General features: G+C 44.6%; 1 protein-coding gene across 1 annotated transcript; it reads right to left on the bottom strand.

Moving 5' to 3' along the window:
• Window positions 1-1,778: 1,778 nt before the first annotated feature.
• On the bottom strand, window positions 1,779-27,836 carry DUSP19 (dual specificity phosphatase 19). Its single transcript, XM_073646779.1, has 4 exons — window positions 27,452-27,836; window positions 11,640-11,686; window positions 8,840-8,992; window positions 1,779-2,095 (listed from the first exon to the last, which is right to left on the bottom strand). The coding sequence occupies exons 1-4, from the start codon at window positions 27,675-27,677 to the stop codon at window positions 1,871-1,873; spliced, it is 651 nt and encodes a 216-aa protein (XP_073502880.1). The 5' UTR covers window positions 27,678-27,836; the 3' UTR covers window positions 1,779-1,870.

The raw sequence follows: 27,836 nt of genomic DNA, 5'->3' as shown, positions 1-27,836 counted from the left end.
TGATTAATTGAGCCTCTGGACAGGAGTCTTTTATACAGGTGACTATGTAAGACAGCTGTTTTTAATGCAGGTAATGAGTTGATTAGGAGTGTCTAACTGGTCTGTAGGAGCCAGAACGCATAATGGTTTGTAGGGGATCAAATACTTATTTCTCACTGCAAAATGCAAATAAATGTATCTAATTTATACAATGTGATTTTCTTGATTTTTTTTGGATATTCATTCTCTCAATGCTAAAATTAACCTACCCTTAAAAATATAGACTGTTCATGTCTTTGTCAGTGAGCAAACTTACAAAAGCAGCAAGGGATCAAATTATTATTTCCCCCACTGTACATACCTCAACATTGAAATTGCAACTCCAAGAAAGAAAAGTCATGGCATTATGAAAATCACTGAAATGTCAATGATAAGCAAATGATGAAAAAATTGGATGAACATTTTCAAAATATCTTAATTTATTCAGTATTGATTATGAATGTAACACACAGAAATCCTTGCATTTATACATCTTGGCTGCTCTCAATGAAGTAATTAATTGTGGTCTGAAGAATGTTCTGACTCGCTGAATGCACTTGGGCAAATCATCAATGACATCCCAGATCCGTCTCGATGGGAGACAAAACAAAGACGCTGCAGACCATGGTAGCACATTTAGATGCAGGCTGCTCACAGTAGAATGAGTAACATGTGGCCTGGCATTATCTAATTGGAAAACTGCTCCTGGGAAACTTTGGAGAAATGGCCGTACCATTCGTTTCACAACAAAATCAATGGATCGCTGAGCAGTAAGTGTTCTTGTAATGAATACTAAAGTAGTTTAGCTTCCGCATATTATGTCACCCTACGCTATAATCCTGTGAGAAGGACCAGTGTGATGGTCTCTTATGAAGGCCTCTTCATGGTGCTGTCCACGTTGTCTCCAGACCTATCATTGCGTCCAACACAAAAGCAGGACTTATTGCTGAAGAGGGGAGTCCTCCATTCTGATCTTGCTCTGCACCATGATAGCTTTTGAGAGCGGAGCACCTGTAGCTGACAATCTGACTCATAACCTAATGTCATGCAAATGCCTCCTGATTATGTGTGTAGATACTCTTTATAACCTTTAAGCCTCTGTAAACATTAGACTAATGTCTAATGTGTTGGCTGCACATGCCAATAGTGATGTATTTGGCTGCCAAGCTAATGTGTATGGGGACATCGGCCAACTGATTGTCGGGTGAGATGTTTATCAGGTATATCTGTCAGCAGCTTTCTCAGAGAGAACACAGGAGAAACATGGACGAGATGGCTGTCGACCAAATGATTGACGTCTAGTTTGTATACAGTGCTATAGGTTTGATACGCAATCTCCATATTCACTTGCAGTAAAGAATAGATCAATTGTAGAACCACTGGCATGGCCATTTCTCCAAAGTGTCCTAGGAGTCGTTTCTCAACACAACAATAACACCAGACTGCATGTTGTTCCTGCTACTGTGAAAAGCCTGTGTGGCCTAAATGTGCTACCATTCGCTGCTGCATCTTCAGTTTTGTTTCCCGTCGAGCACATCTGGAACGTCATTGGTTGGCAATTGCAAAGGGAGCTGCCAGCAGCGGATTTTGATGATTTGCCCAAGTGCATTCAGCGTGGCAGAACATTAAGCAGATAACCATTAATAAAAGGCGATTTCAGTTCCTGCCTTAGGCAGGAAAAAAGTTAGAATCGGTCCTGGGGAAAATGTATATGCTTGTGTGATTCAGTTATTTTGGGTGAAGAAAAACATGATCTCTGATTTTCCAAAAAACCTGTGGAACACATCTTTATTTTAAAAAAAGAAACAACACAACAATTAAGACACAAACACACAGTGAAAGTTAAAGTCAGTCAATCGTTTTTTTCATGGATAGTATCTGTTTGTTTTTTACAGTAGTCTTGATACTTGAGGAGCTGTTCCATAAATCCAGGATTTGGACACACTGCTGGTCTTGCATTTTTTACAACAGAAAAGGCTCTGGCAAAATTAAGCTTTTCAGTGTACATCAAATAACCAATGATTATTGCTGGTGCACGAGACACTCCTGCATTACAGTGGACAAGCACCACTCCATTCTGTAAAAAAAAAAATTGCATGAAAACAATGAATGGTACATATACAGTATGTCCACATATACTGTCACGTAGTGACTAGGTACTGTGGGCACCTACCTAATTCCTCGAACTAGGGGCGCCCTAGTCTATCCTTGTCTCCCGGATTACTCCTGAAGGTAGAGACACCAGGGTCACGTACCTTGTTATGCTCCTATATTAACCCTTATCTGTTCCCTCCTCCACCCAGGGAGGTGTGTGTCTGTAGTGTATAGGCATACACTAACCAGACAAACAAGGGATGATGAACAGGGATGAATGAAAACTACAATCATAAAAAATACACTTACCAAACAACAGAGTGTAACACAGGGAAGGTATAGGAAAGTGAACGCAAATATGAGAGGATGAGGATGAAAACACACACAAACTCCACACAACAATCTCCTGAACAACTCTCCAAATGCCTACTCCAAACATGAACTTCTCCAATTCCCTAACCAGACAGTAAGAACTATCACAGGCAATTCCAAAGTGCAAGAGGCCACCAATATATATAGCAGAGGGGAGTGGTCAACACTGAACAGCTGAGGCAATTCAGGTTAGAGAGCTCCAGGACATTAACTGAACTGATTAACCCTTGCACTGCCAGCAAGGAAAAAAACTGCACTGTTTAATAAGATGGTGAAGCAGTTCTAATAAGTGCAGGAGTTCGTGAAACCAGACACTGTGATCTTCTGGGCTATCTCTGGCACGATATCCCCGTAACATCTTTGTGTACAAGGAGCCTGCATTTCAAAATGCATATTGCCTACAGGTCGATTATATTACAGACAACTAGGCATTCTGGGTTCTGCCTGACGGTGCCTCCATGAAGCAAATCCCTCTTTACTGCAAGTCAATATGGTCACTCAGATCAAAATATATGTTTTTACAGAATTGTGACTTTGTATAAATTTTCTGACTGTTCTATGTACATGCTAACCCCATGATTGGACTTGTGCATTATTAGGGTGGAATTGAACTCTACTTAAATTTTTTGCAATTCACTCCAAATGCAGTAAAATAGCAGCCAGAAAAAGGTTAAAAAAACAAAACAAAAACAATGGTAATACTCACCTCACCACTCTCTATGGTGCTATTAACTAGCAGTGCGCGCTGAAACCCTAGGCATCTTCATGCTAGGTCAGGACTTCCCATCACAGGGACTGGAGTAAGATTTCTGCAGTAAGGAGTTGCTTATGGAGTAAGGTACGTTCCAGCTCGTCAGGAATTATACGAGCTGCGGTGTCACATCTTCGTCCCACCCCTGCTCTGCCTGTTTTAACATTGCTGGACCAAACTTTTGTAGAACATGCCAGAATTAGTAAAATTTCCCAATCTCGAGTTGCGCAAAAATGTTGTGACTTTTTTTGTGACGTAAATCTTGCATCAAATTACACCAAGCCCTTCACCTCTTTGTCCACCCGCATGTGTATGGAGCAGGCGCAGGAGCTGTGCCTTCACCACACATGGCAGAGGCTGTCTGTAATAGACAGCTGGCATCAGCATGTAACAGCAGCGATCTGTGCTAACCGCAATTGCGCTTGTTTAACTATGTAAATGCCGCTGTCAATCTCTGACAGTGCCATTTAAATAACACAAGTCAGTGGTGCCCCCCCATGCAATCAGTCCGGTATTTTGATCTGTATACAGATCGTGAAAAAAGGGCATTTAAACCCCGGCCTATACATGTTTAGGCCTTATATGTACTTGGTAAGCATGGGATCCAGCTATACTTTGCTCTAATTAAAAACAATGGAAAGATAGTTGGATAGAGTGAAAGGCCACGTATGTCTTGGCATGGACTATCAGTATTAGTTATGATTAGGGAGCCATTGTAGTTCCTTTTTGGACTACTGACAGATTTCTAGTTCCCTGCACATGACTGCAGAGTTGGAGCCATTTTTTTGGACGTGAAGTACTAATCAAATTTGAACTTTTAAGGGTTTTTTCCAAATTGTGCATTGATGAATAATGCAATTCCTAAAACCGCACACACTGTATCCCCCTAGAGGACCACAGTCCGTTTATTACACAGAGATTAGAGGACATCTTAGCAGTTGGACGCCCACCAATTACACATTCAATGCATATTACTTTTGGAATCTGAAAATGATAAGTCATTTAGTTATTAAAGTCATGTTTGTGGGCATCTTAAGACAATAGTTTTTCATGCATTATGTAACAAATTCACAAGTTAATTGGATAATAGCTGATTAAATATTAATGCTTTCTACACTTCACAAAATTGCATAACGGCTTTTGTAATTGGAAAGTTCCCTTTTGCACTGTACTGAGTGATAGAATCACTGAATGCTTTTCGGTGTGTCCGCACATGTATACAAAACGGAAAACTTCTACATGTCAGTGGTGGTATGTAACCCGAGTGAGGTCATTATGCAAAGTGGGCTTCAGATATCCTGTAAAGTATTCTTCACAAGGGAAGAGAACACCGCACATAACAAAGAGCAGTGCAATCTAATCTTCCAAGATGGTAATCTATGATAAATAATCCACATTAGATCTGATGAGAAGTTAATCCAATAAAAAGCCAGGAACCCATAATGTTTGGTAATGAATACCTAGAATTATTCAGAGGTCTTTGGAGGGTTAGAAGATGAGAAGAAAGAAACTCGTAACCTCCAGTCCCTTGAGGATCGTAACAGTAAATGAATGCATTAATATTCCATTCATTATATGGCACCAACATATGCCACATGATTGTAGTCACTCACATCTATACCTGTCCCTAGTGGGACTGTATTTTGACAAAATGCACATGGTGGGGACAATGACCACAGGCCACTCGTGCGTAGACTATATAAGTTTTGGAGATGGGAAAGACTACAATGCCCTCAAAACTTACCAGCTCCGTTTTTTTATGGCTTCCTCCAACAAACGGCTGGTGCCAACCCCCTTACAGCAATGATGCATTAACACCACCAACCCCACACACAAACTGTAGTGGACTAGACTAGCCACAGCGAAGAATAAAAGTGGGGGACCGGAAATCATTGCTGCATGTGGATGGCACCAGCCGCCTGTCAGGTTAATGAATGAATGAAGTTGTATTGGTCTAGATCTAGCTGGGGGGGTGGAACATCAATTACGTAATGTGAGTAGCTCAGGCTAGAGGGGCAGAGAGCTATGGGGGTCCAGTCACATGTCAACACGTCAGTTGATCCATGCTACCTAAACCTAGGGCAGCATTACTCACTGCCTGGCCGCACGACTGCAGAAAAGTATATTTCTCCATAAAATGCTTCAGCGAAATTATAGTTAGAAGAACCGAGAACTATACTAGAGAGATGACACTAGTCCAGTGCCACCCCCAGCCGATTAATTTGAGAGCAGCTCCAGATGATTGACAGGTCTCTCCCTCACCTGCTGCAGCGCTGGGAAAAGCCGGCCTGGGCACCGCTGGACTAGTCTCATCTGCGCCTATAGTCACTGGTTGGATCCTCAAAGTATATTTTCTCTGAAATACTGGAGCACTTCAGAGAAGACCATACCTGGCTGCAAATGTGCAATCAGACTCTGATTCATGCTGCCCGTGGTTTGAGCAGCATGAATGACATGACAGGTTCCCTTTAACAACATAATTTTCACTGAAGAATATCCCTTTGAGTATAATTTACATGGATTACATGCTATTGGGTTGACAAAAGCTTGGCTAGGTGCAGATGGCCGTAGATTCTAATAATAATCTTTATTTTTTTATAATAATCTTTATTTTTATATAGCGCTAACATATTCCGCAGCGCTTTACATACATAATTATTGCTGTCCCCATCAGGGCTTACAGTCTACATTCCCTATCTGTATGTCTTTGGAGTGTGGGAGGAAACCGGAGAACCCGGAGGAAACCCACGCAAACACGGAGAGAACATACAAACTCCTTGCAGATGTTGTCCTTGGGGGGATTTGAACCCAGGACCCCAGCGCTGCAAGGCTGCAGTGCTAACCACTGAGCCACCGTGCTGCCCAAGATTCTCTTATCTGAGGGAATCGGGTCGATTATGCAAATTACACTCTGATCAGAATGTGATCACAGATTCTCTCGAAGGAGGAGAAGATGGAGAAAAGAATTTCTCTATCTTCTACATTCTGCCAGGCTGCAGAAATTGGACTTCACTCAGATATCATCCGAGTACAGCCCGATGTTTTCCATGGACTCATTGACTTGCATAGCCGAGTGCGATCCAAATATTGGATCAAACTTGGATGTGCTGCGATTTTTTTCTCGAACAGACTCTGTCCGTGAAAAAAAAAAAAAAAAAAATCAGACATGTGCACGGTACCATAGAATAATATGGGGACAAGTGCTATCGGTCAAAACGACGGATAGCACCCATCCGATTATTACGGCCGTCTGCACGAGCCCTTACCTGCATTTCTGGCAATTAATGAAATGCATTTTTTTTGTAAAGGGAGTGATTATAATAAGTAGATATAATATATAGATAAATATTAGGACATTTATATTTCATTACCCGAACCGAAGAGGGCCATATAAAGCAGAGCATGCATGTATCCATAATTGGGAGAGGAGAGTTACCGCCAGACACCACTGATGCCAGCTTATCTCAGGTGAGAACCATAACACCAAGAATCGGTCACAGAAGAGTTGGGACACTTACATACAAATGAGATAGTTGGCGGGCTGCCAAAATTATCAGGTTCTGTTGACTCAGGTTCTAATGACTTTCAAAACCCCTTTGTTTTCCTGACCATTGCCCTTCCCCCATAACCTCCCTTTCCAACATCACGGAAGGAGACCTGACTCGTCTCCTCTCCAAATCACACCTCACCACTTGTGCACTCGACCCCATCCTATCCCACCTCCACCCCAACCTCACCCCCACACTCACCCCATCCCTAACCCATCTCTTCAACCTATCACTAACTTCGGGTACCTTCCCCTCTGCCTTCAAAGATGCCACAATCACGCCCATCCTCAAAAAGCCATCCATCAACCCAACCGCTTTGTCCAGCTATCGCCCCATATCCCTGATCCCATTTGCCTCCAAACTCCTTGAGCAACACAGAATCCCAGCATGTCTATCAGACATATCCTCCTTCATCTCCTCTCGCTTCCTCAAACTCAATGTGGACAAATCTGAACTTATCATCTTTCCTCCATCTCGTGTATCTTCCCCACCTGATCTTCCTATCACAATAAATGACATCACATCCCCTGTACTGGCAATCCGCTGCCTCGGAGTAACCTTTGACTCTGCCCTGTCCTTCAAACCCCACATCCAAGCTCTAGCCACCTCCTGCCGCCTCCAGCACAAAAATATTTCCAGATTCCATCCTTTCCTCAACCCTCAATCTACTAAACTGCTTGTGCATGCCCTCATCATCTCTAGCCTCGACTACTGCAACATCCTCCTCTGTGGTCTACCTGCTAACACTCTCGCACCCCTCCAGTCGATCCTTAACTCTGCTGCATGACTAGTTCATCTCTTGCCTCGCTATTCCTCTGCTACCCCCCTTTGAAAATCTTTTCACTGGCTCCCAATTGCCCAGCGTATCCAGTTCAAACTACTAACACTGACCTACAAAGCCATCCATAACCTTTCTCCTCCATACATCTCTGAAGTAATCTCCCGATATATTCCCTTCCGTAATCTCCGGTCCTCCTAAGACCTCCTTCTCCCCTCCACACTTATTCGTTCCTCACCCAATTGCCTCCAAGATTTCTTCCGAATATCCCCCATCCTCTGGAATTCTGTGCCTCAACACTTCCGATTATCCACCACACTCGGATCCTTCAGTCAGAACCTGAAAACCCATCTCTTCAAACAAGCTTACAGCCTGCCATGACCTTGCTTGCTGCCACCTCAACAACACCGGAGCTACTGCAACCCCCTAACCTACTGTCTCCTCCCCCGTTCCTGTAGAATGTAAACCTGCAAGGGCAGGGTCCTCTTCCCTCTGTACCAGTCTATCATTGTTAGTTTGATAACTGTAAGTGATATCTGTATTTGGTATGTAACCCCTCCTTATGTACAGCGCCATGGAATCAATGCCGCTATATAAATAAATAATAATAATGACTATTGCTGCCTTTAGGTCATCGATCAAATTATTCTAAGCCCTACAGCATACGTGTATCGGGTACATAGATAGCAGTCGCATCTAGGACGTGATGGCTGAAGGAGACCAAAGAAAATGTAGGACACCATTATTATAAATTGCACATGCTAGATTGAGGAAACCAGTTACAAACCTAGAAGCTTCAAGTTATGTCTTTGCCTAGACCCAGTGAATGGATCATACACTAGTACTCACTGTATATAAAACAGCCGATTTGCAGACTTGCTCTATAATCCGTTTTTGAATAAAGGTCCGGTGGAGGCAGCCTGACGTTAAACAGTTTTACATGCAAGGTGCATTTACTTATAGCCCCTGATATACTGTGAAGGGGGTCATTCTGGGGGTGATATGGAGCCCGAATGTTCACAATAGCAGTCCTTATTTAAAGAGAAATTACTTAGTCTGGGTTCACATATATACAGTGCTCTCCGTCAAGCACTTCCCCTCCGAAACGCCAACATAGTGCTCCACTGAGAGCACTGTATAAATGTGAACCCATCGTAAGTAACAAATTCACTTTAAATCAGAATAATCTTGTATGTGATCATACTTTCCTACCTGTGATGAAAAAAATAAATATCATGTTGAAAAGTAGAAGGATACGTAATGTAATAAAATGACTACCTGCAGTCTGGCCTCCTCTATGTAATCAAAGCATTCTGGGAAATGTGATGTTAGGTCAGTCTCTGGCAGATCAAGGATGGAAAGCTTCTTATAGGTGAATTCATCTGGAAAAACATTTTCTACTCCATATGCAACATTCAAGATATGTGTGACCTACACAGAAAAAACCACATGTAACTAAGCTCTGAAATGAAAGGATAAAGTTGAGCAAAAACATTCACAGGACCCTCATCTACCTGCCATGTTGATGCCACCGTACCAGAGCATTGCAAACCTTACCTACCTGCCGGCATCCCCGGCACTTCTTCCAATTATTAGACCAGCAGTAATGTCAATGATGACAGACCACTGACGTGGTCATTGGACCACAGTCCTGTGAACCTTTTTGATGAACTCTAGATATGGCCATTTTTTTTTATATATACATTTATTTCCGGCAAAAAATATTTTTGCTATTTAGATCCATTAAAAATGTTTCACCGTTTGGCTTTATTCTGATAGGACAGTTTTTACTATTTTTACCTATCTTTTTCTGAGCACTTAGAATCCGATTTATGATAACATCAAAGTTTAGCTGAACTTTGATGTGGTCTTGGCAGAGGCGTAGCTAGGGTTTTGGTTCGGAGGGGGCGAAACTTCTGAGTGGCCCCTAACCAGGTAACCCTGATTACAAAAATAGTGGAGCACCCAGATAGTGGATGTAGGAGAACCTCAGCAGATGACAGCGCTGTTACTAAAAATAATCTCTATACAAAGACCAGCACTTATACTACCGCTATATGGTGACACATATTGATAGATGCCAGTCCTGCAGAATATATAAAAGATTACAGTTATATATAGTAATTTACAGCTGACGTTCTTTCTGATTAAATTGTTCACTTTTCCCATCTTTTCCATCTGGCCCAGACCGACACGACAACTTCTCCATCCAGGACTCCGAGTCTCAGGTCTGCAGAGATCACAATAAAGACACGTTTGACTCCTTACATTTCAGGCCCTGTCCCCATCTATTCCCAACCTGCACAAACCCCTCATCCTGCTGATACCCCAATACTGAGCCTCTGCTGCAAAATGTGTCCCTATTACCGCACCTGCTGTGTGCCCTCTAGATGGTTAAACAAACCTCTAGAATATAGTAATGCCCTGTGCAAGTGCCCTAGAAAACAGAGTTCACATTTTGCCCCCTAGAAAGTAATAATGCCCTCTGTGTGCCCCTTTGACAGTCACAATAACCTGAGTTCCCCTATAACGATAAGTGCCCACTTAACATTTAATAATGTCCTGAGTCTCCCCCATGTACAGCCCCTCTCTACACAGTATGATGCTCTCCTATACACAGTATAATGCCCCCTCACTGTATAGTACCCCCCACACCCAGTATACTGACCCCTTAGTAGCCCCCAAACTGATAGCCTCCAACACTGTATGATGTCCCCAGCACTATACAAAGACCTCACATAATCTCCCACACTGTATGATGGCCCCCACACTATACAAAGACCCCCACATAATCTCCCACAGTGTATGACCCTAACTGTAGTCCGCACACTGTATAAATAGCCTCCATATAGTATAATGCACCAGATAGTCCTCAATATAGTATACTGCACTCCTCATAGGCAGAGTCTGTAGAACAATCCCCCCCATAGGCAGTCTGTAGCATAATCCCCCCCACCCCCCATAGGCAGTCTGTAGCATAATCCCCCCACAGGCAGTCTGTAGCATAATCACCCCACCCCCCATAGGCAGTCTGTAGCATAATCCCTCCACCCCCCATAGGCAGTCTGTAGCATAATCCCTCCACCCCCCATAGGCAGTCTGTAGCATAATCCCCTCACGCCCCATAGGCAATCTGTAGCATAATCCCCTCACGCCCCATAGGCTATCTGTAGCAAAATTCCCTCACCCCCCATAGGCAGCCTGTAGCATAATCCCCTCACCCCCATAAGCAGTCTGTAGCATAATCCCCTCACCCCCCATAGGCAGTCTGTAGCATAATTCCCCTTAACCCCATAGGCAGTCTGTAGCATAATTCCCCTCACCCCCCATAGGCAGATAAGAAAAAATAAATAAATAAGCACAATACTCACCTCTCTCTCCTCCTCGTTCCCCCGCTGCTCCGAGTGCCCGGCCCGCACAATTCTTCAGCACAACGGGCCGGGCGCCAGGTGATGATGTCAGAGGACACTATGGGGACTAATGGGAGAGGGAGCGTTCCCTGCTCTGCCCGGAGTGTAACTGTAGCGGCGTGCCAATAGCATAGCTCCGGGTGGGCCCCGTCAGAGCGCAGGGCCCGGGGCGACCGCCCCCTCTGCCGCCCCGGTAGCTACGCTACTGGGTCTTGGTCATAAATCACCACAAAGGAGCTCAGAAAAAGTCTGATAAAAGTATTAACAACTCTCTGTTAGAACTACATACATACATCTACATGGAAGATCTGTTCTCACATGTGCTGCAAGCTACATTTATGACTGAATATTGGTATCTGATATCAGACTGTACCTTGCCAGTTTCTTATAATAAGCTTTCATTTCTTTGATTGGGATACATTTCCCTTTTTACTAAACCAGAAAAACCTTGTTCCAAGGATGAAACATGATTGTCAGGTTGAAGTAAAATGATCTGAATTGTATCCTTCGCCATTTAAAAAGTGCAGAACATCTATCTACAGGATATCCTAAATAATAAATGAGAGCACCAATCGTGTAGAGAGATGGATGCTTTTAGCTGAAGTTTCATTCCTCATGCCCATTACATTTCTTCCACATTCACCTGCTGTCGGGGACATTTGTTTTACCTGGTACTTTTTCAGTATATCATGGTCCTGGGCAACATCTTGTGACCCTGGCAAAATAAGAGTAAACCATCAGTACACAGGACAGAATAAAATATTTTCATACATTATCAGTTACAAGTTACACTACTTCACACCCAACTACAGTCGAGGCCAAAAGTTCTTAGACGGACACAAATTTAGGTTTTCACAAAGTTTGCTGCTTCAAGTTTTTTTAGTGGCAATTTGCAATAACTTCAGATTGTTATGAAAAGTGATCAAATGAATTGTAAAGTCATTCCTTGCCATGAAAATCGATTACGGTAATCACAAAAAACACATCTCCAATGAATTTCAGCAATGCTGTGAAGAAGGCTTCAGGGCACCCAAGAAAGTCTACTAAGTGCTGGGACCATATCCTAAAGAGGGTTCAGCTTCGGGATTGGTTTAAGACCAGTACACAGCTTGCTCAGGAATTGGATGAAACAGGTCTTCGTGCATCTGCACGCACAGTTAGGTGAAGGCTTTTGGAGGCTGGCCTGGTGTCAAGAAGGGCAGCAAAGTTATCTCCAAGAACTACATCAAGGACAGACTGACTTTCGGCAGGAAGTACAGGGATTGGTCTGCAGAGGACAGGGGTAAAGTTTTTTCTCTGATGAAGCCCGAACTGTTCAGACTGTTTGGTGCATCTTGAAGAATGAATGTCCAAAGAAGGAAAGATGAGAGCTGCCATGAGCCATCCCGTCATGCCAACATTAGAGCATCCTGAGACCATTCATGTGTGCAGTTGCTTTTCATCCATGGAGGGGGCTCACTCACAGTTTTGCCTAAGAACACTGCCATGAATAAAGAATGGGATCCTCCAAGAGCAACAGTATTTAATGTTCACACTTATGTCATCATGATGTCTATTTATTTATTATATATATGCATTTTTTTGACCTATATGATCCATCGGCACTTGGCACCTTGAGTTTGCATCATTTATGTCAGTATACACTTGGATTTAATGTTTCAATCATATATGTCATCACGTTGTTTACTTATTTATTATATATATGCAGTGATGTTTTTGACCTATATGGTCTATTGGCACTTGGCACTTTTAGCATATTTCATTACTTATGTATTTACACAATTATTATCTATTTTTATTATTATTTTTATTTTTTCAGATTTTATGTACAACATATGAATTTGATTATATTTATTGTATGTTCATTGCTATTTTTATTTCATGTATTTGATGCACATATCTGCTAATTTCACGCTCTTTGTGGTGAACTTTTCACATTTTAATCCTTTTCTTCCTCACATATGATCCTTCAATATATTATAAAATTCTTTCGGTACATTCACTCACAACATATTCGTACATGGTTTATTTAGTTAATTCAAATGACCCATGTTTTTGTGTCTGAAAATTGTTTTATTTGTGTACACTTATAAACACTTATTCAATTTTGGTATACTCCGTTGGCACTGACCTATCTATACGTTCCCTGTAGTACGGATGGGTGCGTGCATGTAGGATAGACTAACTTCCTGGTTCTTCCCGACATGGGCAATGTGACCGCTGGCATTTGTATTGCCAAGCAACCCAGAGCTTGCGGGCCATGGACCATGAACAGAAGTCCACCTTTCATAGGTTGTCGTCATCTGACATGCGGGCCGAGCACCATCTGACTTTCGGTTGGCGGCCATTGATTGAACAGCTGCAAATGCTGTTGTGGTGATCAGCAACCCCTATATATAACCTACTTCACATATCTAACATTGAGCTCCCTGAAGAAGGCTGACGAAACGCGCGTCGGAGCAGTGGGTCATCCGGTTAGTTTATCCCCCTATTCCACCAGGTAATGGACACCACGGCAAACACTATGTATGTGATTATATGTGGGTTAAGTTCATTGTTCGTTGCGACCCATCAATGTGAGCTATTAACACCAATTCTATTCTAAATACAGATTGCTGTGCAACTTTACTTATTTTTTGGTCTGCTATAGCTACGGAGTCCAATCTATATACTCTAGCCCTACAATTTTGTTTACAGTGTCCTGTGATCCATTTGTATGGTATATGTGATTTATTGCTATTTGGACGACACCCACCTTATGAAGTTACTGGTGTTTTTTAATAAGTTTTTATTGTGTCATTACTTTATTCAATAAAGGTTACATTTTATGATCTGATATACTCATTTTCTTGCTTTTTTGGATTAATATCCTATATGAAAGCAGTCGTTACATATTGTTAGAGTTTTTTGTGATCAATATCACTATATATGGGATACCATTGTGGGACTTTTGTAAGCTAATACTTAAATATTCTGTTTTATAACAAATTTAGTTCCAGGATAATGGACCTCAAAGCCAGGATGCAGTCCAGGCAAGATAAGGCCTCTGATTTATTTAAACCCAGCCCTTCATCTGTTTTTAATACTACACAGAACGAACATAAAGAGCTTTTTAAAAAATATAAAAATTTACAGCAGAAAAAGACCAAAATATGGTGGACCAAAGCTTCTTTGGATAATTACCTGAAACAAAAAATTATACCGAGAGAGTTGAGAATTCAGTTATTCCCCACATTTGGACTTGATGATGTTGAACTCAATAAAAAATGGGAAATGGCAGCTTCATCTTGCTCATTCACATTCATTGAAATTATTAATGAAAAGAATACTCTTATATTGGCTTATATTGGCAGAAATAGACCAAGAACTTGATCAAATTCAGAAACAAATGTCCCGTGACATCTCTGTTGTATTGATGGACAAATTCTATCTGGATATGAACAAGGAGATGGAAAAGTGGGAAGACAATATCAGCAAAATAAAATCTAAAAAATACTTACGTGATGTTAGCGATTACGAGAATAAGAGAGTATTCCGCTGGCAATATAAAAATATGGAGGATAAAAATAAGATGATAAGAAATTCTTCTATGTCGTCCATCTCATCAATAGCCAGTAATGCTACATCTGGTCTTGAGAACGAAATTTCCACCAGTAGACCCATTTGGACAAGATATGGTGGAAAGAACAAATCACGTGAAGACTATGGATCTATTCATAGCCATAAAAGTAACAACCAACCTAAGGTAATAAATCTATCCACCCATACCCTCACACAACAACAAATTCATGTGTTGGAAAAAGGCTTAATGTTTTCCCTCCTCAACCCCTAGATGCCTTTACGGCTGAAAAGGATGTACATCTTTTCGCAAGAAAGCTCATATTTAAAAGATTTCATTAGAAAACGAGTTTGGTTCTTACTCTAAGTACTGAGGAAGAGAAAGCTGCCTTGGCTATCCTTGAATCGCTGACCGACGATGAACCAGAATTGGTAAGCACCTTCCATATCCATCTAATCAATAAATCTAATAAATTTCCCAATCTGAACATGTGTCCTGCTGTGGACATTTTTGTCAGACTGGTAACTAGAGATATAGAACAATTGAAAACTATTGGCCCCCCATATCATGGTAATAAACAATTCATGGAAGTCATTCAGGAAATTGGGAAATGGGATGATTGCTTTTTAAAAACTGTAGATAAAGGCGGCAATTTGATTATTTGGCCTAACTGTTTATATGAAAAACTGGCATATAAATTGTTACTTGACCATCATTGTTATAAAAAATTACCTCAAAATCCTTTGAACAAATTCTAATCTGAATTGACAGAAATACTTGAAAAAGCCTATGATAATGGCTATGATTTCTGGATAGCATACAAAAATTAAAACCTCGTATGCCTACCCTATATTTGATTCCAAAGATTCATAAAGATATAGCATACCCCCCAGGCAGACCAACTGTGTCTGGTAATGGGGGAATTATGTGAGTTAATATGTCTAATGATTGACCATTACCTAAAACCAATTGTAGCCACCCTTCTGTCCTATGTGCAGGACACCACTGCAGCACTCAAGCGGCTAGACCAACTCCACCTGGATAGCCAAATGATACTGGTGACTGCGAACGTTGAATCGCTTTATACCTCTATCATGCATACACACGGATTGAGGGCCACTCGTTGGTTCCTCAATAACAGCAATTTTGATGTGGAGATGGTGGATTTGATTATGTTGTTGCTTGAGTTTGTTCTGACACATAATTGTTTTCTTTTCAAAGATGTTTTTTTTGCAGACACAAGGGACAGCAATAGGGGCGACGTGTGCCCCCTCTTATGCTAACTTGTTCTTGGAAGCTTGGGAGAGGGAGATTTTTCAAAGCTCTCCCCTCCCTGGAAGTGAGAATATTCATAATTGGGAAAGATATATTGATGACATCCTATTTGTGTGGGATGGTAGTATTGATGATCGTCACGAAATCATGCGTTTGATGAATGACAATGATCTCAATATCAAATTAACCTATACCTATGGACGCAAAGTCAACTTCATTGATATCGATATTGAAGTGACCCCAGATGGGGTGATCCATACAGATATATTTTGCAAACCCATGGCTACTAATTCTATCTTAAGGGCAGATTCATCTCACCTCCCTTCCACCATTTGAGGTATACAGGTTGGGCAATATCTAAGAGCCAGAAGGATCTGTTCTACGGATGAGGCATTTGAGCAACAATCTTCAGAACTTTATGTCCGGTTTAGAGAAAGGGGATACGGACATAGACAGATCCGACGAAGATATTGGCAGGCTAAGAAAGTTAGTAGGAATCAGCTACTTTAATCCACAAATATCCCCAAAGTAAAACCAAGTTCCAATCAAGTGAGGCTGATCACTCCATATAATTGCCAGTGGAGAGATTTTTCTAAAATTATCCAGAAACATTGGTCTGTTTTACAAACTGACCCAGTATTGGGCAAGATTTTAACAGGAAAAACCCTGTATTACTGCAAAGAGATAGAAAAATTTGAAGGATTTTCTGGTCCGTAGTGAATACCAACCTACAAAGGACAAAGCATGTCTCATTTAGGGAACAAATTCAGGGCTTTTGCCCTTGTGGTCAATGTAAGGCGTGTCTCAATACTGTTCGGAGTAAAGAATTTTTTAATTCAACTAAGGATCGAAAATTTTTAATAAGACAGTTCCTTACTTGTTCAACAAAGGGGGTGGTCTATGTGGTGGAATGGCCATGTCACAAAATATATGTGGGCATGACCACCAGGGAGTTCAGGATCCGCGTAAGAGAGCACGTGCGCGATATCGAAAAGGCCAAAAGTTCGGATGAAGAGAAACAGCTAAAAACCCTCCCTAGACTCTTCAAACGCTTCCACAATGCGGATGCAACACTTTTGACAGTGAAAGCTATAGACAAGGTATCTTTGGGAAGTAGGGGGGGGGTGATTTATTTAAGACCCTATCTCGTGTTGAAAGTCGATGGATCTATCGATTAAATTTCATAGTACCCCATGGGCTTAATGAAAATGTTGGCTTTGGCTCATTTCTGTAGGTTTCTGTGTACCTTATTTTGTGTTTTTAATTGTTTTTAACATCACTTTTGGTTTATTTTTCATATATAGTGGGAATGTCTCATCATCCATCTTTTTGCTGTGATTGCCGCGGCCGTTTGGGTATCCATCTCGTTTGAGGATCTGCGTGACAGAGATTATTATGATGGAGGATCAGCATGAATGTGTGTTTTTTTTTTTTTGTATTTGAATTTAACTCCATAAGTATTCATGATTGCATATATTTGGATCTAATGTCATATTTATTCATACCATTTATGCTGTTCATTTATTCACTATGTAATATGTATTGATGCTTCCGACCCATATGGTCTATCGGCACTTGGCACTTTTTATTATGTATCACCTATTCTTGTACACACTTGTATTTAATGTTCACACTTATGTCATCATGATGTCTATTTATTATATATATGCATTTTTTTTAACCTATATGGTCCATCGGCACTTGGCACCTTGAGTTTGCATCATTTATGTCAGTATACACTTGGATTTAATGTTTCAATCATATATGTCATCGAATTGTTTACTTATTTATTATATATATGCAGTGGTGTTTTTGACCTATATGGTCTATTGCCACTTTTAGCATATTTCATTACTTATGTAGTCACGCAATTATTATCTATTTTTATTTTTATTTTTTCATATTTTATGTACAACATATGAATTTGATTATATTTATTGTATGTTCATTGCTATTTTTATTTCATGTATTTGATGCACATATCTGCTAATTTCACGCTCTTTTCACATTTGAATCCTTTTTTTCTTTTAATATACCACATATATAATGACCATCTGACTTCCGGTCGGCGGCCATTGATTGAACAGCTGCAAATGCTGTTCTGGTGATGAGCAACCCCTATATATAACCTACTTCACATATCTAACATTGCGCCTCCTGAGATCATTTCATGCATGACAATGCCCCGTCTCATGCTGCACATAACACATCTGCATCTCTGGCTGCTATGAGCATAAAAGGGGACAAACTTATGGTGTGGCACCCATGCTCCCCTGACCTCAACCCCATTGAGAACCTCTGGAGCATCATCAAAAGGAGTGTCTATGATGGCGGGAGGCAGTTCACATCTAAGCAACAGCTCTGGGAGGGTATTCTGTCCTCATGCAAAACAATTGAAGCAGAAACCATCCAAAACCTGACAAATTCAATGGACGAGAGAGTTCAGAAGTTCCTTTCGAACAAGGGGTCCTATGTGCAAATGTAACATCACCTAGAATAAAGTTTTGAGTTGAAAACTGTTTGATTTCAATTTCTAATAACCTGCTAATGCTTATAATTTCAAAAATAACCATTTTTTTGTTCTTTATTAAAATGAAAAGGTTGAAAACTCTGCTGTGCATAATAATTTGGAACATGCATTTTGAGTGCAGTTTGAGTTTTTTATTTTTTAAAAAATATACTGTTATCATAGGCAGTTTGTACAAAAACCTTTCAATTGTACTCTAATAGTTATTTGACTGGAAAATTACAATGACTGCAACTCATACAGGTAATTTGGGAAAATCTGAGAAAATATTATTTGCATAATAATTTGGAACAGTGTATAAGGCCCATACTGTATGAAGCATATATGAGGCCCATTCATTATGGAGCATTATATGGGGCCCATACTGTATGATGTAATATATGGATCCCATACTGTATGGAGCATTATATGGGGCCCATACTGTATTATATGGGGCGCATACTGTATAGAACAATATATGGGGCCCATTCTGTATGGAGCATTATTTGGGGTCCACTATTCTGTATGGAGCATTATATGGGGTCCATTATTCTGTATGGATGATTATATGGGGCCCACTATTCTGTATGGAGCATTATATGGGGTCCATTATTCTGTATGGATGATTATATGGGGCCCATTATTCTGCATGGAGTATTATATGGGGTTCATTATTCTGTATGGAGCATTATATGAGGTCCATTATTCTGTATTCCTGCCAGGCAAAGACGCCGTCCCTCTTACCTCCCCGCGCGGCGTCCTCCAGCGGTCCTCTTCCTGCAGCGGCCGGTGCGCGCTCCTTCCCGGGCACTGTGCTTAGGGCGCGCGCGCTCCCTCTCTCTTAAAGGGGCCGCGCGCGTCGTCCTAAGAGTCCCCGGCCAATTGCCGGAGGACCTCCCATATATAAGGCACCTCCTCCAAAATGGAGGTGCCCGAGCAAAAGTTGTTGCACAAGTATACTTACCTCTGCTTCAGCCCTCAGGTCCCCTTGCCAGCCTGACTACCAGTCCTGTCTGCCAGCTTGTCTACTCTCCAGCCCGACAGTCTGTCTCCGGTCATCCACCAGTCTGTCTATGGGCAAGTCCACCTGCTTACCAGGAAGCACCTGCCAGTCACCTGCCTGCTACCTGCCGTGCTTGCTAACCTGCTCACCTGGGGGCGCTCACCTGTTACATGTCTGTTACCTGCTAGCCTACCTGGAGACTCCGCCGTCACTTGCCGTAACCACCTGCCTGCTAGCCTAGAGACTTCACCCTGCTTGGCCGTCACTTGCCGTGACCACCGGATAGCCTACCTGGAGGCTCCTGCTGTCACTTGCCGTGACCACCCGCCTGGTAAACCTAGAGACTACTACCTGCTCTGCTGTCATGTACCGTGACCACCTGTCAGCTAAACCAGAGACTTCTGCCTGCTTGCTGTGTCCATCCGTCATACCGGTCAGTCCCAGCCATCTGACAAGTGGGAGCCACCTGCTCTCTTACAAGGTCGTCCCCAGAGTAGCACCTGGTCCCTCTGCCTGGATCCTCCCTGGTCACGGAGTCGTTAGCCGCCGTCCGACCAGGGTCGGTTCGGGTTGATACTTAGTTACGCCCCTCTGGGTCCCTCCTTGCACCGCGGCACAGAGGTTCCACCACCCGGACCCGTAACAGTTTGCTCGGGCCATGGAACCCGGTGGCACCCAAGCTCCCTTGCTCTCTGACCTATTCCAGGAGGTGTCCCGTCAGAGATCCCAGCAGGAGACCATCCTGAACTACCTGCGGAGTGTCAACTCCCGCCTGGACACACTGAATGTTCCACCTGCGTCTGCTGCGAGTCGTACGACTTCCGCTCCGGCAGCGCCGCTGCCCACCCATACCATGACATCCAGTCCCGGTCCCCGGCTTTCTGCACCTCCCCGTTTCGGAGGCGACCCCGCGCTAGCTTGGGGTTTCATAAACAAGTGCACCCTGCACTTTGAACTCTTGTCACATCAGTTTATCTCCGACCGGGCCAAAGTGGCATTCATCATGTCCCATCTCACTTGGGAGGCACTGGCTTGGCTAAATCCCCTGTGGGAGAGAGGGGACCCCCTGGTGTCCGACCTGCCATCTTTTCTCACTGCTTTCCGGAAAGTCTTCGATGAACCGGGACGAAAGACCTCATCAGCCTCCACTCCGCTACGTCTCCGCCAAAGGAGTCTCACCGTGGGCCAATATGCCATAAGGTTCCGCACCCTCGCTTCTGAGCTTGCCTGGGATAACGAGGCCCTGGTGTCCGTCTTCTGGGAGGGTCTTTCCAGTCGGATTAAAGACGAGCTTGCCGGCCGGGACATTCCTACCACCCTGGATGACCTGGTGTCACTAGCTACAAGGATTGACATTCGGTTCCAAGAACGCACCAAAGAGACCACCCGTGAGAGAAGGTTTCCCCACCTTGCTCCTACTTTCCAGAAACCTGTCTCCTCATCTGTCACTCCCCGGGCACACTCACCCGAGCCCATGCAGATCGACCAGACCAAGATGGTCAAATCTCGCCAAGAGTCACGCCGAGCCGAGGGGAGCTGTTTCTATTGTGGCAGTAAGGAGCACCTGATCTGTTCCTGCCCGGAGAGGCCGGGAAACTCCAGTGTCTAGGACCGCTCGGAGAGGTCGCCCTAGACAAAAGTAAGCCCTCTCCATCCCTGACTTTGTCTGTCTCTATCTCCTGGGGATTCTGGAGCTGCTGGAAACCTCATTTCCCAGTCCCTGGTTGAGAAATACCGTATTCCCACCAAATCTTTGGCTGAACCATTGTCAGTCGCCTCCGTGGATGGAAGACTCCTTCCAGTGACCATCCTGCTCGTCACGGAACCCATAACCCTGCAGGTGGGAATGCTGCACTCTGAGAAAATCTCCTTCCATGTGCTACCCGGACTCTCTCACTCACTATTGCTAGGCCTATCTTGGCTCGACACATGAACCCGTGTTGAACTGGCAATCCGGTGAAGTACTCCGGTGGGGGACGGACTGCCATAAGACCTGCCTGGTTCCGGTTCGCCGGTTCGTCCACCACCTACCCCAGCTAATTTACCCGGTCTTCCGGCTCCTTACTGGCCCTATGCGGACGTCTTCGGTAAAAAGGAAGCAGAGACTTTGCCACCTCATAGGCCATATGATTGCCCGATCGACGTGGTACCTGGCGCCACTCCACCCCGTGGGCGTATTTACCCGTTGTCTGCGGCCGAAACCCGGGCCATGTCTGAGTACATTGAAGAGAACCTGGCTAGGGGATTCATCCGGAAGTCTACCTCCCCGGCTGGAGCCGGATTCTTCTTTGTCAAAAAAAAGGATGGCTCGCTACGCCCCTGTATTGACTATAGAGGACTCAATCAGATCACGGTAAAAAATAAATACCCCTTGCCTCTCATCTCCGAGTTGTTTGACCGCCTTAAAGGCGCCAGGATCTTTTCCAAGCTGGATCTACGTGGAGCTTATAACCTGGTCCGTATCCGTCAAGGAGACGAGTGGAAGACGGCATTCAATACCCGGGACGGTCACTATGAGTACCGTGTGATGCCCTTCGGTCTCTGCAATGCTCCCGCCATCTTCCAAGAACTGGTCAACGACATCTTCCGTGATCTTCTTTACTCCTGCGTGGTGGTATACCAGGACGATATCTTGGTCTTCTCTCCGGATCTTCCCACACACCGGAGGGATGTTCGTCAGGTCCTGCTTAGGATCAGACAGAACCACCTCTATGCTAAATACGAGAAGTGCCTCTTCGAGCAGACCTCTCTTCCATTCCTGGGCTATGTTATCTCCCAGACAGGCTTGCGAATGGATCCCGAGAAACTCTCTGCGGTCCTAAAGTGGCCCCGTCCGGAGGGGTTGAAGGCGATTCAGCGATTCCTGGGCTTCGCCAATTACTATCGTCTCTTCATTCCACACTGCTCGTCCCGGACTGCTCCCATATCTGCGCTCACCCGTAAGGGAGCAAATCCCAAGGTATGGTCGCCCGAAGCCGAGGATGCCTTCCTTTCCTTAAAGCAAGCCTTCTCCTCTGCCCCAGTACTGCACCGTCCGGACTGCAATAAACAATTCTACCTGGAGGTTGATGCTTCCTCCTCCGGAGCCGGAGCGGTGCTCACCCAAAAATCTTCTTCCGGGAGAATGGTAACCTGCGGCTTCTTCTCCAAAATCTTCTCCTCATCTGAGCGCAACTACTCCATAGGAGACCGAGAATTGCTAGCCGTCAAATTGGCGCTGGAGGAGTGGCGCTACCTGCTTGAGGGGGCTCTATACCCGGTGATCATCTATACGGATCACAAAAATCTGGCATATCTCCAGAATGCCCAAAGACTCAATCCGCGTCAGGCCCGGTGGTCTTTGTTCTTTGCCCGCTTCGACTTCATCCTACATTTCCGCCCGGCGGACAAGAATGTCAAAGCCGATGCCTTGTCCCGATCCTTCCTGTACTCCGACCAAGAGGAGGAGCCTATGCACATCATCGACCCCTCCAAGGTGATGAATGTGGCCCTCTTGGATGTGACTCGTCTTCCACCTGGTAAGATGTTTGTAGCGGTTCCTGAATGCTCATTACCCGGCATTACTGGTGGCCTACCCTGCGTAAGGATGTGGTAGACTTCGTCTCAGCTTGTTCATCTTGTGCCCGCAACAAAGTTCCCAGACATTTACCAGTCGGTCATCTCCTGCTTCTTCACGTACCTGCTGCCCCGTGGCAACACATTGCCATGGACTTTATCACAGACCTCCCTGTTTCTGCCGGATGTACAGTCATTTGGGTGGTCGCGGACCGCTTTTCTAAAATGGCCCACTTCATTCCTCTGCCTGGTCTCCCGTCGGCATCAGAGCTAGCTAAGGACTTTTTTCACCATATCTTTCGTCTCCATGGCCTATCCCTCCACATCGTGTCGGATCAAGGGGTTCAGTTCACCTCACGCTTCTGGAGAGCTACCTGTAAGCTGCTGGATGTCACCCTGGATTTCTCCTCCGCTTACCACCCACAGTCCAGTGGAGCGGATCAACCAGATCCTTACCAGCTACCTCCGGCACTTTGTCAATGCCCACCATACTGATTGGGTGGACCTTCTACCATGGGCCGAATTCTCTTATAACCATCATGAGAGCGAATCCACTTCCAAGTCCCCGTTCTTTATTGTCTATGGCCAACACCCCCGGATTCCGTTTCCCGTCTCCGCTTCTGTCGACAACTCTGCTGCGGAGTCTCTGGTTAGTGAATTCTCCACTATTTGGAAGAGTACTAGGTCCGCACTTCTTCAGTCCTCCGAGCGGATGAAGAGATTTGCTGACAAAAGACGTCTGGATCCACCTCAATTCCGTCCGGGAGACAAGGTTTGGCTCTCCTCCAAACATGTGCGGCTTAAAATACCCTCCTACAAGCTGGGTCCTCGGTTCATCGGTCCATTTGAGGTCCTTAAACAGATCAATCCAGTGGCCTACAAGTTGAAGCTTCCACCCAGCTTACGCATTCCCAACTCCTTCCACGTATCTCTCCTCAAACCTGCTGTCTTTAACTCTTTCTCCAATAATTCAGGTACTCCTCCTGCTCCGGTTTCTGCTGAGGATGTATTTGAGGTAGAGAATATTCTGGCCACCAAGAGGGTAAGAGGGAGAACCGTTTTTCTGGTGGATTGGAAGGGGTTTGGCCCAGAGGAGAGAACTTGGGAACCCAGGGAGAACATCCATGCCCCGCTTCTCCTTGAAATTTTTTTTGCCAGCCTAAAAAAGAGGGGGCGTAAAGGCGGGAGTACTGTAGCATCGGTGTCTCTGCCTCCTGCCAGGCAGAGACGCCGTCCCTCTCACCTCCTCGCGCGGCGTCCTCCAGCGCTCCTCTTCCTGCAGCGGCCGGCGCGCGCTCCTTCCTGGGCACTGTGCTTAGGGCGCACGCTCCTTCTCTCTTAAAGGGGCCGCGCGCGTCGTCCTAAGGAGTCCCCGGCCAATTGCCGGAGGACCTCCCATATATAAGGCACCTCCTCCAAAATGGAGGTGCCCGAGCAAAAGTTGTTGCACAAGTATATTTTACCTCTGCTTCAGCCCTCAGGTCCCGTTGCCAGTCTGACTACCAGTCCTGTCAGCCAGCTTGTCTACTCTCCAGCCCGACAGTCTGGCTCCGGTCAACCGCCAGTCTGTCTATGGGCAAGTCCACCTGCTTACCAGGAAGCACCTGCCAGTCACCTGCCTGCTACCTGCCGTGCTTGCTAACCTGCTCACCTGGGAGCGCTCGCCTGTTACAAGTCTGTTACCTGCTAGCCTACCTGGAGACTCTGCCGTCACTTGCCGTGACCACCTGCCTGCTAGCCTAGAGACTTCACCCTGCATGGCAGTCACTTGCCGTGACCACCTGATAGCCTACCTGGAGGCTCCTGCCGTCACTTGCCTAGAGACTACTACCTGCTCTGCTGTCACGTACCGTGACCACCTGTCAGCTAAACCAAAGACTTCTGCCTGCTTGCTGTGTCCATCCGTCATACCGGTCAGTCCCAGCCATCTGACCCGTGGGAGCCACCTGCTCTCTTACAAGGCCGTCCCCAGAGTAGCACCTGGTCCCTCTGCCCGGATCCTCCCTGGTCAGGGAGTCGTTAGCCGCCGTCCGACCAGGGTCGGTTCGGGATGATACTTAGTTACGCCCCCCTGGGTCTCTTCTTGCACCGCGGCACAGAGGTTCCACCACCCGCACCCATAACAATATGAAGTCCGTTATTCGTATGGAGAAATATATGGGGCCCATTATACTGTATGGAGCATTATATGGAGCTCATTATACTGTATGGAGGACTATGTGGTGCCCATAATACTGTATGGAGGACTATACTGTCTCGTCTAAAATTAAATCTTTTGAATCTCCCCAGGGCACACATTGTGCGCTGTGAGGATATCATCAGGAGCGCTTTCCTTCTTCCAGGCCCAGTTTTTCTCTGCAGTGCTCTAGTGCGCAGGTGCTGGGGAGTCACTATAGCGGAAGTCACAGTGATTTCCCGGCGCCTGCGCACTAGAGCACTGCAGAGTAAAACAGGGCCTGGATGAAGAAAAGTGCTCCTGATGATAGCGGCGCTTTGCGCATGCGTGGGAAGTGAGTGAGACGAGTGCACGTCACAGGGCCCAATGACGTGCAGGGGAGGGGGGGAATATGAAAAATAAGATGATAGGCGTGGATTTCTGGCCTTGCTAAGTAGATAATGGGGATTTCTTGCCATCCCCCGGGCACCAAGCATGTGAAAACCGATTTTATAAAACTACATTTCTCTGCAAGCAGACCGCTAATATGGGACATACAGGTATGTATAGATTTACATTTCTATAACCTGTATGCCCATATTAGAGGTCTGATATCTCCCAGGGGGTGAAAAGGCATGTTCTGCAGTGTTTTCCATGTTGGAGTGACATTAGTGATACAGACATCAGGAGACTCAAAGAAACTGCAGCCAGATAACAGTTTTCCAAAACTGGAAAGCCCCTTTAAAAAAAGATGATCTTCAGCAGCAGTATGTGTTAGGTCTCACTCACACCACCATACTATCGATCCAAGTCCAATCTGACAAAACATTGTGGAAACCATCAGACTGCACTCAGATGACATCTGACTGATAACAGCAATCTGGGTGCGGGAACCGAAGACCTGGGTCCCTGCACCTGCTAGTGCTGCTCATCTGTCAGTGACAGCTGTCGGCACTGAACTGTGACTGCGTGTTTACACGCAGTGACAGTTTAAAGTCATGACGGACATAGCCCGTCATGGTACGGAAACTGACACACGCCCATGACGGGCTATGTCCATCATTGGATGTAAAGGGGTAACACCATGAAGACCAAGGAGATCTCCAAACAAGTCAGGGACAAAGTTGTTGAGAAGTGTAAGTCAGGGTTAGGTTATAAAAAATATCCCATCTCTGATGATCGCCCGAAGCATCATCAAATCCATTATCATTAAATGGAAAGAACATGGTACCACAACAAACCTGCCAAGAGAGGGCGCTCACCAAAACTCATCCTAGGCAAGGAGGGAATTAAACAGAGAGGCAGCACAGAGACCAAAGGTAACTCTGAAGGAGCTGCAGAGTTTCCAAGCAGAGACTGGAGTATCAGTCCATATGACCACAATAAGCCGTACACTCAATCGATGTGGCCTTTATGAAAAAAGAGTAGACAGAAAAAAGCCTTTACTTGCACACACAAAAATTGTAAAGCTCGTTTTGAGATTGACATAAGACATGTGGGAGACTTCCCAAAAGTATGGAGGAAGGTGCTGTGGTCAGATGAGACCAAAATTGAACTTTTGGCCACCAAGGTAAACGCTATGTCTGGCGTCAAACCAACACAGCTCATCACCCCAAGAACACCATCCCAACAGTGACACATGGTGGTGGCAGCATCATGCTGTGGGGATGTTTTTCGGCAGGAGGGACAGGGAAAATGGTCCGAGTCGAGGGGAAGATGGATGGTGCGGAATACAGGGATATTCTTGAGCAAAACCTGTTTCAGTCTGTCAGTGAATTGAGACTAGGACGGAGATTCACCTTCCAAAAAGATAAAGACCCAAAGCATACTGCTAAAGCAACACTAGAGTAGTTTAAGGGGAAATGTGTATATGTCTTGGAGTGGCCTAGTCAAAGCCCAGACCTTAATCCAATTGAGAATCTGTGGTCGGACTTGAAGATTGCTGTTCACCGAAGGAAATAATCTAACTTGATGGAGCTGGAGCAGTTTTGCCTTGAGAAATGGGCAATAATCCCAGTGGCAAGATGTGGAAAGCTCATAGAGATTTATCCAAAGCAAATTGCAGCTGCATTTACCGCAAAAGGAGGCTCTACAAAGTACTGACTTTTGGGGGGATGAATGGTTATGCACAGTGAAGTTTTCAATTATTTTGTCCTATTTGTTGTTTGCTTCACAATAAAAAGAAAAACAAATGTTCACAGTGGTAGGCATGTTCTTTACATGAACTGATGCAAACCCTCAAAAAAACAACAACAGTCATATTCCAAGGTTGTGGGGTGGAATGGAGGGTGTGAATACTTTCGCAAGCCACTGTAAAAATATTGACAGTCACCTAGAGGTTCTGTGCCTTGTATAAAACATAGTAAGAAGAACATATTACAATATATAGTCACAGGTAGATATTATAAATGCGGTGTATACACTCACCAAGTAAAAGCCATGGCTTGATGACCCCGATCTGTAGGTCGAGGCTGAGGTCCTGCACATATCCACAGGCCGGTCCATCCTGTTGATCAGGATCATCCACCACTTGTACTAGAGAACCTTTCCAAGTCTCTATAATTCTCTTCCCAGATAAGGCTGTCACTCTTGTACATTGTCTCTTGAGTCTGTTTTTGGAGAAACCTTTGATTTCATCTCCAAGTGAGTGCATCACATGGGTGTTCAGCCTACAAAAAGCAGCGGAGGATTAGAGGATACCTTAGCTGCCCAGTATCCCTGTAGTGTCAGCTTCTGCCTGTGTGCACACTGCTGTGTTTGTGTTCCTGTTATATATTCTACACCGCCTGTCATTGGGTCTTCTGTCGCTAAG

This window comes from Phyllobates terribilis, unplaced genomic scaffold (genome assembly GCF_046119375.1).
Source record: "Phyllobates terribilis strain yellow unplaced genomic scaffold, ASM4611937v1 Scaffold_9__5_contigs__length_417890890, whole genome shotgun sequence".
NCBI classification, from domain to species: Eukaryota; Metazoa; Chordata; class Amphibia; order Anura; family Dendrobatidae; genus Phyllobates; species Phyllobates terribilis.
The sequence above is the reverse complement of the archived record's forward strand: the minus strand, read 5'-3'. Positions and strand labels throughout refer to the sequence as shown.

Excerpts from the sequence above, each read along its gene's own strand:
- DUSP19 (XM_073646779.1), bottom strand. The coding sequence starts at position 27,677 with ATGCACTCACTTGGAGATGAAATCAAAGGTTTCTCCAAAAACAGACTC. Across the intron at positions 11,687-27,451 it reads CAAGCCATGGCTTTTACTTG|GGTCACAAGATGTTGCCCAG; the intron begins GTGAGTGTATAC and ends TTATTTTGCCAG. Across the intron at positions 8,993-11,639 it reads ATATACTGAAAAAGTACCAG|GTCACACATATCTTGAATGT; the intron begins GTAAAACAAATG and ends TTTTCTGTGTAG.